At 45.1% G+C, this 14,652-nt stretch overlaps 1 protein-coding gene and 1 pseudogene across 1 annotated transcript; both read right to left on the bottom strand.

Annotated features, from left to right (window-relative positions):
• Positions 1 to 792: 792 nt before the first annotated feature.
• Positions 793 to 1,104, bottom strand: LOC139255707 (histone H4-like). The gene has a single exon (XM_070873976.1). It carries the CDS (start codon positions 1,102 to 1,104, stop codon positions 793 to 795), a length of 312 nt encoding a protein of 103 aa, XP_070730077.1.
• Positions 1,105 to 5,515: 4,411 nt separating this feature from the next.
• Positions 5,516 to 14,652, bottom strand: part of LOC139255710 (zinc finger protein 420-like) — a 96,447-nt pseudogene continuing 87,310 nt past the window's right edge.

Raw genomic sequence — 14,652 nt, forward strand, 5'->3', positions numbered from 1 at the left:
GCATGCAGTTTTGGTTTCCATATTTACAAAAGGATATACTTGCTTTGGAGGCAGTTCAGAGAAGTTTCACAAGGTTGATTCCGGAATGAGGGGGTTGACTTGAGGAAAGGTTGAGTAGGTTGGGCCTTTACTCATTGGAATTCAGAAGAATGAGAGGTGATCTTATCGAAACTAAGATTATGAGGGGGCTTAACAAGGTGGATGCAGAGAGGATGTTTCCACTGCTAGGGGAAACTAGAACTAGAGGGCTTAATCTTAGAATAAGAGGCCGCCCATTTAAAACTGAGATGAGGAGAAATTTCTTCTCTGAGGATTGTGAATCTGTGGAATTCGCTGCCTCAGAGAGCTGGGACATTGAATAAATTTAAGACAGAAACAGACAGTTTCTTCATGATAAGGGAATAAGGGAATATGGGGCAGGGAAGTAGACCAGAGTCCATGATCGTATTAAATGGCGGAGCAGGCTCGAGGGGCCGTATGGCCTACATTTGCTCCTATTTCTTATGTTTTTATGTTCTAACTACATTCGTTTTTTCAGTATTACCTTCAGCTGGAATGCCCCGTAAATGTCTATGATTTGAAAACTAAAAGGACATTCTGTCCACCGTGTATATGCTGATTTAAAACACCTAACACCACAATATAGATCTTGGCAAAAAACATATCTATACAGAACAAAGTGTAAAGCAACTATCTCGCCCCCGTTCCCCAGGTCACTGCTCTCTCTGTGAGGAGGTGGATGGGTCTGAGAAGAGCCTTTGTGTTGTGTTTGGGGGAAAAGGGTCATGTTATTCAGCCGCCGAATCCATAGAGAGTGCGGCTCTGCTGTTTCAGAGCGTACACCACATCCATGGCAGTGACCGTCTTGCGATTGGCGTGTTCAGTGTAGATGACCGCATCCCTGATCACATTCTCCAGGAAAACCTTCAGCACCCCGCGGGTCTCCTCGTAGATCAGGCCCGAGATCCGCTTGACACGGCCACGGCGAGCCAGGTGGCAGATGGCTGGTTTGGTGATGCCCTGGATGTTATTACGGAGCACTTTATGGTGCCGTTTGGCTCTGCCTTTACCCAGTCCTTTGCCTCCTTTACCTCCTCCAGTCATGATGATTCTTTACTGAAATCGCCGCTGAATGTTAATCTCTCGCCTTACCCATTGTCTGTTGAGATCACCAATGAAACGAGGGTGGAAATTCCTGTCCTCAACAGTCACACCTCGAAAGATTTTTAATTTCAAAAATACCGCCAATAATTTTTTAAAGTGCGGATTATGTTAATAAATGCACCATTAGCCAAAGGTTTACAAACAGGTTTTACTTCCTTTTATTTTATTCCATATTTCCCTTACTAATTCCAGGCTGTTACAATCAAAATTAAATTTGCGTTCACTGTCAATCTGTCTGTAACGGACGGCAATCAATCCCCACTGATTCTGTAACAGGGCACATTCCAGCTCAAACTGTGTCAATGTTGGGAATCACAAATCATGGATTGATCTTCCGCACAGGCGGGAGTGAGACCAGAACTGGGAGCCCTTCTGTGAAAAGGGAAGAGGGATAGAGTGTTCACACTGCTCCCATTCTGGTCTCTGTACAAACTCCCATTCTGGGTTTTTACACTGCAGGGAGTCCCGGGTTAATAAACAGATTGACCGTAACAGGAATTGAAAAATAAACTTATAAAGGGCTTGCGAGAGAATGAGGTGCAGGACATTCTAAAAAGGGAGGGAGAACAGCCAGTTGTCGTGGTGCACGTTGGTACCAACGACATAGGTAAAAAAAAGGGATGAGGTCCTACGAAATGAATTTAAGGAGCTAGGAGCTAAATTAAAAAGTAGGACCTCAAAAGTAGTAATCTCGGGATTGCTACCAGTGCCACGTGCTAGTCAGAGTAGGAATCGCAGGATAGCTCAGATGAATACGTGGCTTGAGCAATGGTGCAGCAGGGAGGGATTCAAATTCCTGGGTCATTGGAACCGGTTCTGGGGGAGGTGGGACCAGTACAATCCGGACGGTTTGCACCTGGGCAGAATCGGAACCAATGTCCTCGGGGGAGTGTTTGCTCGTGCTGTTGGGGAGGAGTTAAACTAATATGGCAGGGGGATGGGAACCAATGCAGGGAGATATAGGGAAACATAAAGGAGGCAAAAGCAAAAGACAGAAAGGAGATGAGGAAAAGTGGAGGGCAGAGAAACCCAAGGCAAAGAACAAAAAGGACCATTGTACAGCAAAATTCTAAAAGGACAGAGGGTGTTAAAAAAACAAGCCTAAAGGCTTTGTGTCTTAATGCAAGGAGTATCCGCAATAAGGTGGATGAATTAACTGTGCAAATAGATGTTAACAAATATGATGTGATTGGGATTACAGAGACGTGGCTCCAGGATGATCAGGGCTGGGAACTCAACATCCAGGGGTATTCAACATTCAGGGGTATTCAACATTCAGGAAGGATAGAATAAAAGGAAAAGGAGGTGGGGTAGCATTGCTGGTTAAGGAGGAGATTAAGGCAATAGTTAGGAAGGACATTAGCTTGGATGATATGGAATCTATATGGGTAGAGCTGCAGAACACCAAAGGGCAAAAAACGTTAGTGGGAGTTGTGTACAGACCTCCAAACAGTGGTAGTGATGTTCGGGAGGGCATCAAACAGGAAATTAGGGGTGCATGCAATAAAGGTGCAGCAGTTATAATGGGTGACTTTAATATGCACATAGATTGGGCTAACCAAACTGGAAGCAATACAGTGGAGGAGGATTTCCTGGAGTGCATAAGGGATGGTTTTTTAGACCAATATGTCGAGGAACCAACTAGGGGGGAGGCCATCTTAGACTGGGTGTTATGTAATGAGAGAGGATTAATTAGCAATCTCGTTGTGCGAGGCCCCTTGGGGAAGAGTGACCATAATATGGTGGAATTCTGCATTAGGATGGAGAATGAAACAGTTAATTCAGAGACCATGGTCCAGAACTTAAAGAAGGCTAACTTTGAAGGTATGAGGCGTGAATTGGCTGGGATGGATTGGCGAATGATACTTAAGGGGTTGACTGTGGATGGGCAATGGCAGACATTTAGAGACCGCATGGATGAACTACAACAATTGTACATTCCTGTCTGGCATAAAAATAAAAAAGGGAAGGTGGCTCAACCGTGGCTATCAAGGGAAATCAGAGATAGTATTAAAGCCAAGGAAGTGGCATACAAATTGGCCAGAAATAGCAGCGAACCTGGGGACTGGGAGAAATTTAGAACTCAGCAGAGGAGGACAAAGGGTTTGATGAGGGCAGGGAAAATAGAGTACGAGAGGAAGCTTGCAGGGAACATTGAAACAGACTGCAAAAGCTTCTATAGATATGTAAAGAGAAAAAGGTTAGTAAAGACAAACGTAGGTCCGCTGCAGTCAGAATCAGGGGAAGTCATAACGGGGAACAAAGAAATGGCAGACCAATTGAACAAGTACTTTGGTTCGGTATTCACGAAGGAGGACACAAACAACCTTCCGGTTATAAAAGGGGTCGGGGGGTCGAGTAAGGAGGAGGAACTGAGGGAAATCCTTATTAGCCGGGAAATTGTGTTGGGGAAATTGATGGGATTGAAGGCCGATAAATCCCCAGGGCCTGATGGACTGCATCCCAGAGTACTTAAGGAGGTGGCCTTGGAAATAGTGGATGCATTGACAGTCATTTTCCAACATTCCATTGACTCTGGATCAGTTCCTATAGAGTGGAGGGTAGCCAATGTAACCCCACTTTTTAAAAAAGGAGGGAGAGAGAAAACAGGGAATTATAGACCGGTCAGCCTGACATCGGTAGTGGGTAAAATGATGGAATCAATTATTAAGGATGTCATAGCAGTTCATTTGGAAAGAGGTGACATGATAGGTCCAGATCAGCATGGATTTGTGAAAGGGAAATCATGCTTGACAAATCTTCTGGAATTTTTTGAGGATGTTTCCAGTAGAGTGGACAAAGGAGAACCAGTTGATGTGGTATATTTGGACTTTCAGAAGGCTTTCGTCAAGGTCCCACACAAGAGATTGATGTGCAAAGTTAAAGCACATGGGATTGGGGGTAGTGTGCTGACATGGATTGAGAACTGGTTGTCAGACAGGAAGCAAAGAGTAGGAGTAAATGGGTACTTTTCAGAATGGCAGGCAGTGACTAGTGGGGTACCGCAAGGTTCTGTGCTGGGGCCCCAGCTGTTTACACTGTACATTAATGATTTAGATGAGGGGATTAAATGTAGTATCTCCAAATTTGCGGATGACACTAAGTTGGGTGGCAGTGTGAGCTGCGAGGAGGATGCTGTGAGGCTGCAGAGCGACTTGGATAGGTTAGGTGAGTGGGCAAATGCATGGCAGATTAAGTATAATGTGGATAAATGTGAGGTTATCCACTTTGGTGGTAAAAACAGAGACAGACTATTATGTGAATGGTGACAGATTAGGAAAAGGGGAGGTGCAAAGAGACCTGGGTGTCATGGTACATCAGTCATTGAAGGTTGGCATGCGGGTGCAGCAGGCGGTTAAGAAAGCAAATGGCATGTTGGCCTTCATAGCAAGGGGATTTGAGTACAGGGGCAGGGAGGTGTTGCTACAGTTGGACAGGGCCTTGGTGAGGCCACACCTGGAGTATTGTGTACAGTTTTGGTCTCCTAACCTGAGGAAGGACATTCTTGCTATTGAGGGAGTGCAGCGAAGGTTCACCAGACTGATTCCCGGGATGGCGGGACTGACCTATCAAGAAAGACTGGATCAACTGGGCTTGTATTCACTGGAGTTCAGAAGAATGAGAGGGGACCTCAGAAACATTTAAAATTCTGACGGGGTTAGACAGGTTAGATGCAGGAAGAATGTTCCCAATGTTGGGGAAGTCCAGAACCAGAGGTCACAGTCTAAGGATAAGGGGTAAGCCATTTAGGACCGAGATGCGGAAGAACTTCTTCACCCAGAGAGTGGTGAACCTGTGGAATTCTCTACCACAGAAAGTTGTTGAGGCCAATTCACTAAATATATTCAAAAAGGAGTTAGATGAGGTCCTTACTATTAGGGGGAATCAAGGGGTATGGCGAGAAAGCAGGAATGGGGTACTGAAGTTGAATGTTCAGCCATGAACTCATTGAATGGCGGTGCAGGCTAGAAGGGCCGAATGGCCTACTCCTGCACCTATTTTCTATGTTTCTATGTTTCTATGAAATCTGAGCCTCATTCCCTAAACAAGCTCTTAATTCCTCGGCAGGCGCTGTAAATGGGAACGAGCGACAAGGAATCGTGTTTGTAGCATGAATGGCGGGAAATTCAACAGCGGTCCTAACGTCGAACCAGACAGTGAAGCTGCTTATGAGAATTCAAAACTAACTCCACAGCTGGAACTGCAAAGGTTCCCAAACACACTTGTTCAGGAAATAATTACAGTAAATTGAGTCTAAAGGGTGATGCGCTTTAGGTCTTTCAGAGAGGTTGTGGGTGGCTCTTAAAAGAGCCAGTGTTTGGGGTGTTCCCTCAGGACAGCGTGGAGAGTTTTACTTGGAGCTGGTGTACTTGGTCACCGCCTTTGTCCCTTCCGACACGGCGTGCTTGGCCAGCTCCCCGGGCAGCAGCAGGCGCACGGCGGTCTGGATCTCACCGGAACTGATGGTGTCAGATTATATTATGAGAGTGTGTATTTTATTCTGTACCTGTCTATCTTTGGTATATGAGTGTGGCGTTTAATCTGTACCTGTCAGTTACTGGTATATGATTGTTGGGGTTACTCTCTACCTCTCAGTTTCGGTTATGTGATTGTGGGTTTTAATCTGTACCTGTCACTCTCTAGTATTTGAGTGTGGTGTTTATTCTGTATCCATTTGTCTCTGGTATGTTAGTGTGGGTTAATCTGCACCTGTCAGCTGCTATGTGAGTGTGGGTTTATTCTGTACCTCTCGGTTCTGGTATATGACTGTGGGATTAATCTGTACCTGTCAGTCTCTGGTATGTGAGTGTGGGTGATATTCTGTACCTGTCAGTCTCTGGTATGTGACTGTGCATTTTTTCTGTAACTGTCAGTTTATACGTGAGTGTGTATTTTATTCTATACATTTCAATCTCTGGTATGCGAATGTGGGGTTTAACCTGTACCTGTCAGTTTCTGGTATGTGAGTGTGGGTTTAATCTGTACGTATCAGTTTCTGGTATATGAGTGTGGGGTTAATCTGTACCTATCAATTTCTGGTCTATTATTGTGGGCTTTAATCTGTACCCATTAGTTTCTGGTATGTGAGTGTGGGTGATATTCTGTACCTGTCTGTTTCTGGTATGAGAGAGTGGTTTTAAGATGTACCTTTCAGTCTTTGATATGTGAAAGTGGGGATTAATCTGTACCTGTCAGTTTCTGGTATTTGAGTGTTGGTTTTATCCCATAGCTGTCAGTTTCTGGTCTATGTGTGGGGTTTAATCTGTAACCATCAGTTTCTGGTAAAAAGTGTGTGGTTTAATCTGTATCTGTCAGTTTCTGGTCTATGTGTGGGGTTTAATCTATACCCATCAGTTTCTGGTGTGCAAGTGTGGGTTTTATTCTGTATATTTCAGTATCTGGTATATGAATGTGATATGTTTCAATAGTGAAACAGCATTTGATCCTACCGCTCTGTGTGGCTGTAAGATTCACAATGAAACTCAGCCACTTCAGATCACTGTTGGACTGACAGCTTCTGCTGCCTGTGATAACAGGATTGAGGTCAGTTCTGTGTCTCTGCGCTCTGAGTGATAATGTACTTACTGTATGCGAGAAGGAGCTGCCTGCATTTTTTCTTGTGTGCTGGGTGGAAGAAATATCATATTTATACTGGCTCAATGAAGTATTTTGCTTTGAGAATAATAATACCAGAAAAATATTAGTTATGATATGGACAACTGATGGGGAAAATATAAAATAAAGTTGTAATGAATGTATATGTTTATAATAAAGTAAAGTATCTGGAGAGAGGAAACCGTGATACAAACAGTGTTCTTGTCTGACCTCACTGCAGTACAGCAGCACTCAGATTTTCCACACCAGGTGTGTAGGACGGTTCTATAGAAAGTTATCAGCATCTAGACACAACTCAAACCCAGCACTGGTCCATGAATGGGATCACCCGATTAATACAATCGAGGTTTATATCCTCCACTCCCATAGGACTACCTGTAAAATTCTGAATCGCTTTCTGGATTATAACCACAGGTACCTGGGATGTACAACAATTGTTCTCAGTCTATTGGAACCGAGTTAAGTGCCTGTGCAGACAACAGAATGTCACAGAGCCCGGATCATGATGTATCTGAGGGAGCGACAATGTATCTCTCGATCACCTTCAACACGGATCTGGAGAACTCAATGCAACGAAACAAAATTACCAAATTTGAAATGTCTACTTTCTGTCCTGGTGCCTGCAATAGATACACTTTGTGACACTCCTCACATCCTCACTGTCAGGCTGTGTTTCCACTGTTCAATGTCCAAGAAGGGCAGACACGGTGAGATTGGGACTGAATCAGGAACATTCACTACTGGTTTGGTGACAGAAACCAGCAATGATTTGAAAGAGTGTGGTGATTAACTTTCTCTGTTACCTTACACTGTACACACACAGCCCGGGATATCCCCGCTCCCTTCCCCCCACTCACTCCATGTTCCCAAACTACTTCCTGCTCCATTCTGCCTCTTACAAGCAGCCCCCGATTCCCCGACACAAAGCCCATTTGCGGAAACAGTCTCAATGCGATGAGCTGCTGTAAGGAGTCTGCTGTTTGCTCCCTTACTCTGGCCTGGAATATCTCCGCTCCCTGATGTGTTCAACGATCATCAGCCCAGCACAGAGGAAATGGCAGCCACTGGCAGAGCTGGGGAAGGGGAGCTCGCATGTGCCCTTCCTGTCAGTTTAAATACTGGGCGGGAGACAAGTGGGGGGTGGGGGGCGGTGTTGGGGGGGGGAGCAGGCAAGTATTTCAATGCTGGAGCGTGAAGCTTGGAGGTGAATCTGGAAGCTCAGAGGCCGCTGTCTCTGCCCAATCTGTCACCCTGTATTGTTCAGACTATGGGATGTGAGTGTGGGTTTTACACTGTATTGTTCAGACTATGGGATGTGAGTGTGTGTTTTACACTGTATAGTTCAGACTATGGGATGTGAGTGTGTGTTTTACACTGTTTCGTTCAGACTATGGGATTTTTACACTATATAGTTCAGACTATGGGATTTGAGTGTGTGTTTTACACTGTATTGTTCAGACTATGGGATGTGTGTGTGTTTTACACTGTATAGTTCAGACTATGGGATGTGAGTGTGTGTTAAATTTTATATGAATCAAAAAGCAGAATGTTTAAAAGAGGAGAGACTTGTAAATGTAGTTATTCAGGGGGATTTGAGTGTCATTGTGCACGAATCACATATAGTTAACTTGCAGCTACTGCAAGCAATTAGGAAGGTAAAGGATATGTTGGCCTTTATTACAAGGGGTTTGGAGTAGAAGAGTAAAGAAATGTGGCTGCAATTATGTAGGGCTTTGGTGAGACCACACCTGGATTACTGGGCACAGTTTTGGTCTCATTGCCTAATGAAGGATATTAGAGGGGGTGCAACATTGAATCCTGGGATAGGGAGATTGAGTGAAATGCACCTATACACTCTGGAGTTTAGAAGAATGAGAGCTGAGCTCATTGAAACCTAAAAAGAATCTTAGAAGTCTTGGCAGGGTAGATGCTGTGAGGATGTTTCCCTTTGCTGGATAGTCTAGATCTAGGGGTCATAATCTCAGGATAAGGGATCGGACACTTAGGACTGAGATGAGGAGCAATGTGTTCACTCAGAGGGATGTGAATCTTTGGAATTCTATACACATAGGTCTGAGACACTCATTCATTGAGTATATTCAAGACAGAGAACAAAGGGAATCAAGGGAAATGGGTATCAGGCAGGAGTTCAGGGTGAAGTTCAGCCATGAATGTAATGAATTGCGGAGCAGGCTCGAGCGGCCTTACCGCCTGCTATTTCTTATTCTCTTATAGCTGTCAGTATCTGGTACATGAGTGTTGTTCTTTCTTCAGTTTTTGGTGGGCAAAAGTGGGTTTTATTATACACCATGTCAGCTTCTGGAATGTGACTGCGAGTTCCACTCTGTTTTTGCCTGTCTCCGGGATGTGAGTGTGGATTTTACTCTGTACCTGTCGGTCTCTGGTATGTCAATGTGGGTATTACCCTGTACCTGTCAGTTTCTCATATGTGATTGGGAATTTATTCTGTACTTATCAGTTTCTGTTATGTGAGTTTTATTCTGTACCTGTTATTTTCTGAATTTGTAACATGGGTTTTCCTCTGTACCTGCCAGTTTCTGGGATGTGAGTGTCATTTTTTGTCTGTACCTGTCTGTTTCCAGTATCGGAATGTAGATAAAACTATGTAGTTCTCAGTCTCTGGGATGTGAGTGTGCGTTTTACTCTGTATCAGTCACGTCTTTGGTATGTGAGTGGGTTTTATTCTATAGCTGTCTTTCTCTGCTATGCGAGTGTGATTTTACACTTTATCATTCAGACTCTGGTATGTGAGTGGGGTTTTATTCTGTACCTGTCATTTTCTGCTGTGATAGTGCTGCTTTTGTGCTGTATCTGTCAGTTTCTGATGTGTGAGTCTGTTTTAATCTGTACCTGTTAGGCTGTGGGATGTGAGCATGTGTTTGACTCTGCATCGATCAGTATCTTTTATGTGGCTGTTGATTTTGCTCTGTAGCTGTCACTCTCTGGGATGTGAATGTGGGTTTGATTCTGTAGGTGTCATTTTCTCATGTGTGAGTGTGTTATAGACTGTATGTGTCACTCTCTGTGGTGTGAGTGTGGGCTTTACTCTGTATCTGTCAGTCTTTGGAATGTGAGTATGGTTTTAATCTTTATCTGTCAATTTCTGGTATTTGTCTGTTGTTGTTACTCTCCAATTGTTAGTTTCCAGGATGTGATTGTGTATTTTAATCAGTACCTGCCAGTTTCTTGTACCGGAGTGTGGATATTAGTCATATCTTCCAGTCTCTGGTATGTGAGTGTGTGTTTTACTTTATAACTGTCTGACTCTGGGATGCAAGTGTATTTTATTCTGTATCTGCTGGTTTACAGAATGTATTAACAAAAACTGAGAGGTACAGAATAAAAGTTATGTGAATATCCATTTTACTCTGCACCAGTCACTTTCCGATATGTGAGTGTGGATTTTAACCTATATCTGCCAGTCAGTCAGTGTGTTACCATATGTGATTGTGATTCAATCTCAATCCGTCATTCACTGTGCCCGAGAGTATGTATCATTCTGTCTCTCTCAGTCCCTGGCACTGTTTGTAGGTGTGGGATCCATTCTGTGTCTCAGTCCCTGGCACTGTGTGTAGGTGTGGGGTCCATTCTGTGTCTCTCAATCCCTGGCACTGTGTGTAGGTGTGGGGTCCATTCTGTGTCTCAGTCCCTGACACTGTTTGTGGGTGTGGGGTCCATTCTGTGTCTCTCAGTCCCTGGCACTGTGTGTAGGTGTGGGGTCCATTCTGTGTCTCTCAATCCCTGGCACTGTTTGTAGGTGTGGGGTCCATTCTGTGTCTCTCAATCCCTGGCACTGTTTGTGGGTGTGGGGTCCATTCTGTGTCTCTCAATCCCTGGCACTGTTTGTGGGTGTGGGGTCCATTCTATGTCTCAGTCCCTGGCACTGTTTGTGGGTGTGGGGTTCACTATGTCTGTTAGAATAGTGATGTGTGTGAGTGCGAGAGTTATTATGTAATTGACAGTCTCTTGTTGTCAGCTATTCTTGCTGTGTGACTGTTGGATTCTGTTCCTTCTTTAGGCCTATGCTAGTTTGAGATTATCCGTGATTGTCTCAGGAGGAGGTTTGGTTCAGTCCATTACCTCCGTTTCTCTGCTCTTGTATGTTAGTTGCTGGGTTTGAGAGTCAGTGTACCGACACCAGTGTGGATTGACACCGTGTCAGTCAGTCCTTGTGTGTGAGCAAGTGAGTGAAAATGGATCTGCCTCTCAGAGCGATATGTTTGGACTTTGAAACAACATCTTATTGTACTGTTCCAAGTGACTGTGGGATTCATAATGTAACTCTGGGATTCGGATCACTGTGGGACTGACAGCTTCTGCTACCTGTGACAATATGATTGAGGTCAGTTCTGTGTCTCTGCGCTCTGTGAGTGATAATGTACTTACTGTGTGTGAGAAGGAGCTGCCTGCACTGTTCCTTGTGTTCCAGGTGGCGGAAAGATCACATTTATTCTGGGGGTGAAGTATTTTGCTCTGAGAATAATAATATGAGTAAAATATTAGGTACAAGTCATGGACAGGTGCCCATAGACTATAACGATAAAGTTATAATTAATGTGTTTCTTTATAATAAAGTAAAGTATCTGGAGAGAGGCATGCGTGATACAAACAGTGACATTGTCTGACCTCACTGCAGTACAGCGGCACTCAGATTCTCTTATCATCATCATCATCATCATAGGCGGTCCCTCGAACCAGGATGACTTGCTTCCACGTGAGTTCACAGATGTTTCAATGAAGGACCTGATATTCCAGTCCTGAACTCCAATTGAAAGGGTGGAAGATGCCTGTGCGTGGATTTTTTTAACGTGTGGTGACCATTACACATCAGCCACCACATGTACATGACAGAACTAGGACTTTAACCAGTGGCAAGGGTTGACCAGGACTGGAGACCTGCTCGGCTGCACGGACCTAGTGCGCACAGACCCAGTGTGTGCTGGCCTGTGCTGCCCCTGGGCCATCGGCTCTTCTGGGCCCTGTACCCTCATTCGCCACACCTCCGCCACGATCTCTCAGCGCTCCTCCACCACAAAACACTCGCCGCACCTCCGCCACAAACATTCGCCACACCTCCGCCACGATCACCCACCGAATCTCAGCCATGATCCCTCCATGCCCCTCCGCCTCGATCACTCACCGCACCTCCGCCACGACCATGAGCAGAGGAGCGGGACGGTCGTGGCGGAGGTGTGGTGAGTGATCAGATTCCCCACACCAGCTGTGTCAGACGGTTCGATAGTAAGTTATCAGCATCCAGACACAACCCAAACCCAGCACTGGTCCATGAATGGGAACACCCGACTGGCAGAGTCCAGGTTTATATCTCCCACTTCCATGGGACAATCTGTAAAGTTCTGAATCGCTTCCTGGATTATAACCACAGGTACCTGGGCTGTACAACAATTGTTTTCAGTCTAATGAACAGAGCTGAGAGTCTGTACAGTTAACAGAATGTCACAGATGTATCTGAGGGAGCGACAATGTATCTCTCGATCTCCTGCAACACGGTTCTAGAGAATTCAACACACCGAAACAAAATAACCGATTATTGAAATGTCTCCTTTCACACTCCTCTCCTGGTGCCTGCAATAGATGCACTTCGTGACACTTCTCAGTCAGGCTGTGTTTCCACTGTTCAATGTCCAAGAACAACAGACACTGAGATTGGAATTGAATCAGGAACATTCACTACTGATTTGGGGAAAGAAAGCAGCACTGATTTGAAAGAGCGAGGTGATTTACTTTCTCTGTTACCTTACACCGTACACACACAGCCCGAGAATGGCCTCTCCCTTCCCCCACTCACTCCATGTTCCAGAACTAGTTCCTGCTCCACTCCACCTATTACAGACAGCCCCCGACTGCCGCTGAACTTACCCCGACTCAAAGCCCATCTGTGGACACAGTGCTAATGTGATGAGCTGCTGTAAGGAGGCTGCTGTTTGCTCCCTTACTTGGGCCCGGGATATCTCCGCTCCGTGATGTGTTCAACGATCATCAGCCCAGCACAGAGGAAACGGCAGCCGCTGACAGAGCTGGGGGAGGGGAGCTCACATGGGCCCTTCCCGTCGGTTTAAACACTAGGCGGTGAGAGGGGGGAGCAGCTTGTATTTAGTGCATGCTCAGACCATCTTTTTGTCACTATTTAAATCAACAAAAATGGGATTGTTTCACAAGTTGCTTTTATCACTAATTAAATGGGCCACATTGAGAGAATTTTAATTATAATCCGAATTACCAACAAAATGATTCGGTGAGCCGGACACTGGAGTGGGATTTCCTAGAGAGTTTTACTCTTTCCGTCAGTCTCTGGTGTGTGAGTGTGTCCCTGCCATTTCTGATAGAAACATAGAAAATAGGTGCAGGAGTAGGCCATTCAGCCCTTCTAGCCTGCACCGCCATTCAATGAGTTCATGGCTGAACATTCAACTTCAGTACCCCATTCCTGCTTTCTCGCCATACCCCTTGATCCCCCTAGTAGTAAGGACCTCATCTAACTCCTTTTTGAATATATTTAGTGAATTGGCCTCAACAACTTTCTGTGGTAGAGAATTCCACAGGTTCACCACTCTCTGGGTGAAGAAGTTCCTCCGCATCTCGGTCCTAAATGGCTTACCCCTTATCCTTAGACTGTGACCTCTGGTTCTGGACTTCCCCAACATTGGGAACATTCTTCCTGCATCTAACCTGTCTAACCCGGTCAGAATTTTAAATGTTTCTATGAGGTCCCCTCTCATTCTTCTGAACTCCAGTGAATACAAGCCCAGTTGATCCAGTCTTTCTTGATAGGTCAGTCCCGCCATCCCGGGAATCAGTCTGGTGAACCTTCGCTGCACTCCCTCAATAACAAGAATGTCCTTCCTCAGGTTAGGAGACCAAAACTGTACACAATACTCCAGGTGTGGCCTCACCAATGCCCTGTACAACTGTAGCAACACCTCCCTGCCCCTGTACTCAAATCCCCTTGCTATGAAGGCCAACATGCCATTTACTTTCTTAACCGCCTGCTGCACCTGCATGCCAACCTTCAATGACTGATGTACCATGACACCCAGGTCTCTTTGCACCTCCCCTTTTCCTAATCTGTCACCATTCACATAATAGTCTCTCTCTCTGTTTTTACCACCAAAGTGGATAACCTCACATTTATCCACATTATACTTCATCTGCCATGCATTTGCCCACTCACCTAACCTATCCAAGTCGCTCTGCAGCCTCACAGCATCCTCCTCGCAGCTCACACTGCCACCCAACTTAGTGTCATCCGCAAATTTGGAGATACTACATTTAATCCCCTCATCTAAATCATTAATGTACAGTGTAAACAGCTGGGGCCCCAGCACAGAACCTTGCGGTACCCCACTAGTCACTGCCTGCCATTCTGAAAAGTACCCATTTACTCCTACTCTTTGCTTCCTGTCTGACAACCAGTTCTCAATCCATGTCAGCACACTACCCCCAATCCCATGTGCTCTAACTTTGCACATCAATCTCTTGTGTGGGACCTTGTCGAACGCCTTCTGAAAGTCCAAATATACCACATCAACTGGTTCTCCCTTGTCCACTCTACTGGAAACATCCTCAAAAAATTCCAGAAGATTTGTCAAGCATGATTTCCCTTTCACAAATCCATGCTGACTTGGACCTATGTCACCTCTTTCCAAATGCACTGCTATGACATCCTTAATAATTGATTCCATCATTTTACCCACTACCGATGTCAGGCTGACCGGTCTATAATTCCCTGTTTTCTGTCTCCCTCCTTTTTTAAAAAGTGGGGTTACATTGGCTACCCTCCACTCTATAGGAACTGATCCAGAGTCAATGGAATGTTGGAAAATGACTGTC

This window comes from Pristiophorus japonicus, unplaced genomic scaffold (assembly GCF_044704955.1).
Source record: "Pristiophorus japonicus isolate sPriJap1 unplaced genomic scaffold, sPriJap1.hap1 HAP1_SCAFFOLD_622, whole genome shotgun sequence".
Taxonomy (NCBI): domain Eukaryota; kingdom Metazoa; phylum Chordata; class Chondrichthyes; family Pristiophoridae; genus Pristiophorus; species Pristiophorus japonicus.

What these genes read in the sequence shown, in the direction of transcription:
- LOC139255707 (XM_070873976.1), bottom strand. Translation starts at nt 1,104, where the DNA reads ATGACTGGAGGAGGTAAAGGAGGCAAAGGACTGGGTAAAGGCAGAGCC.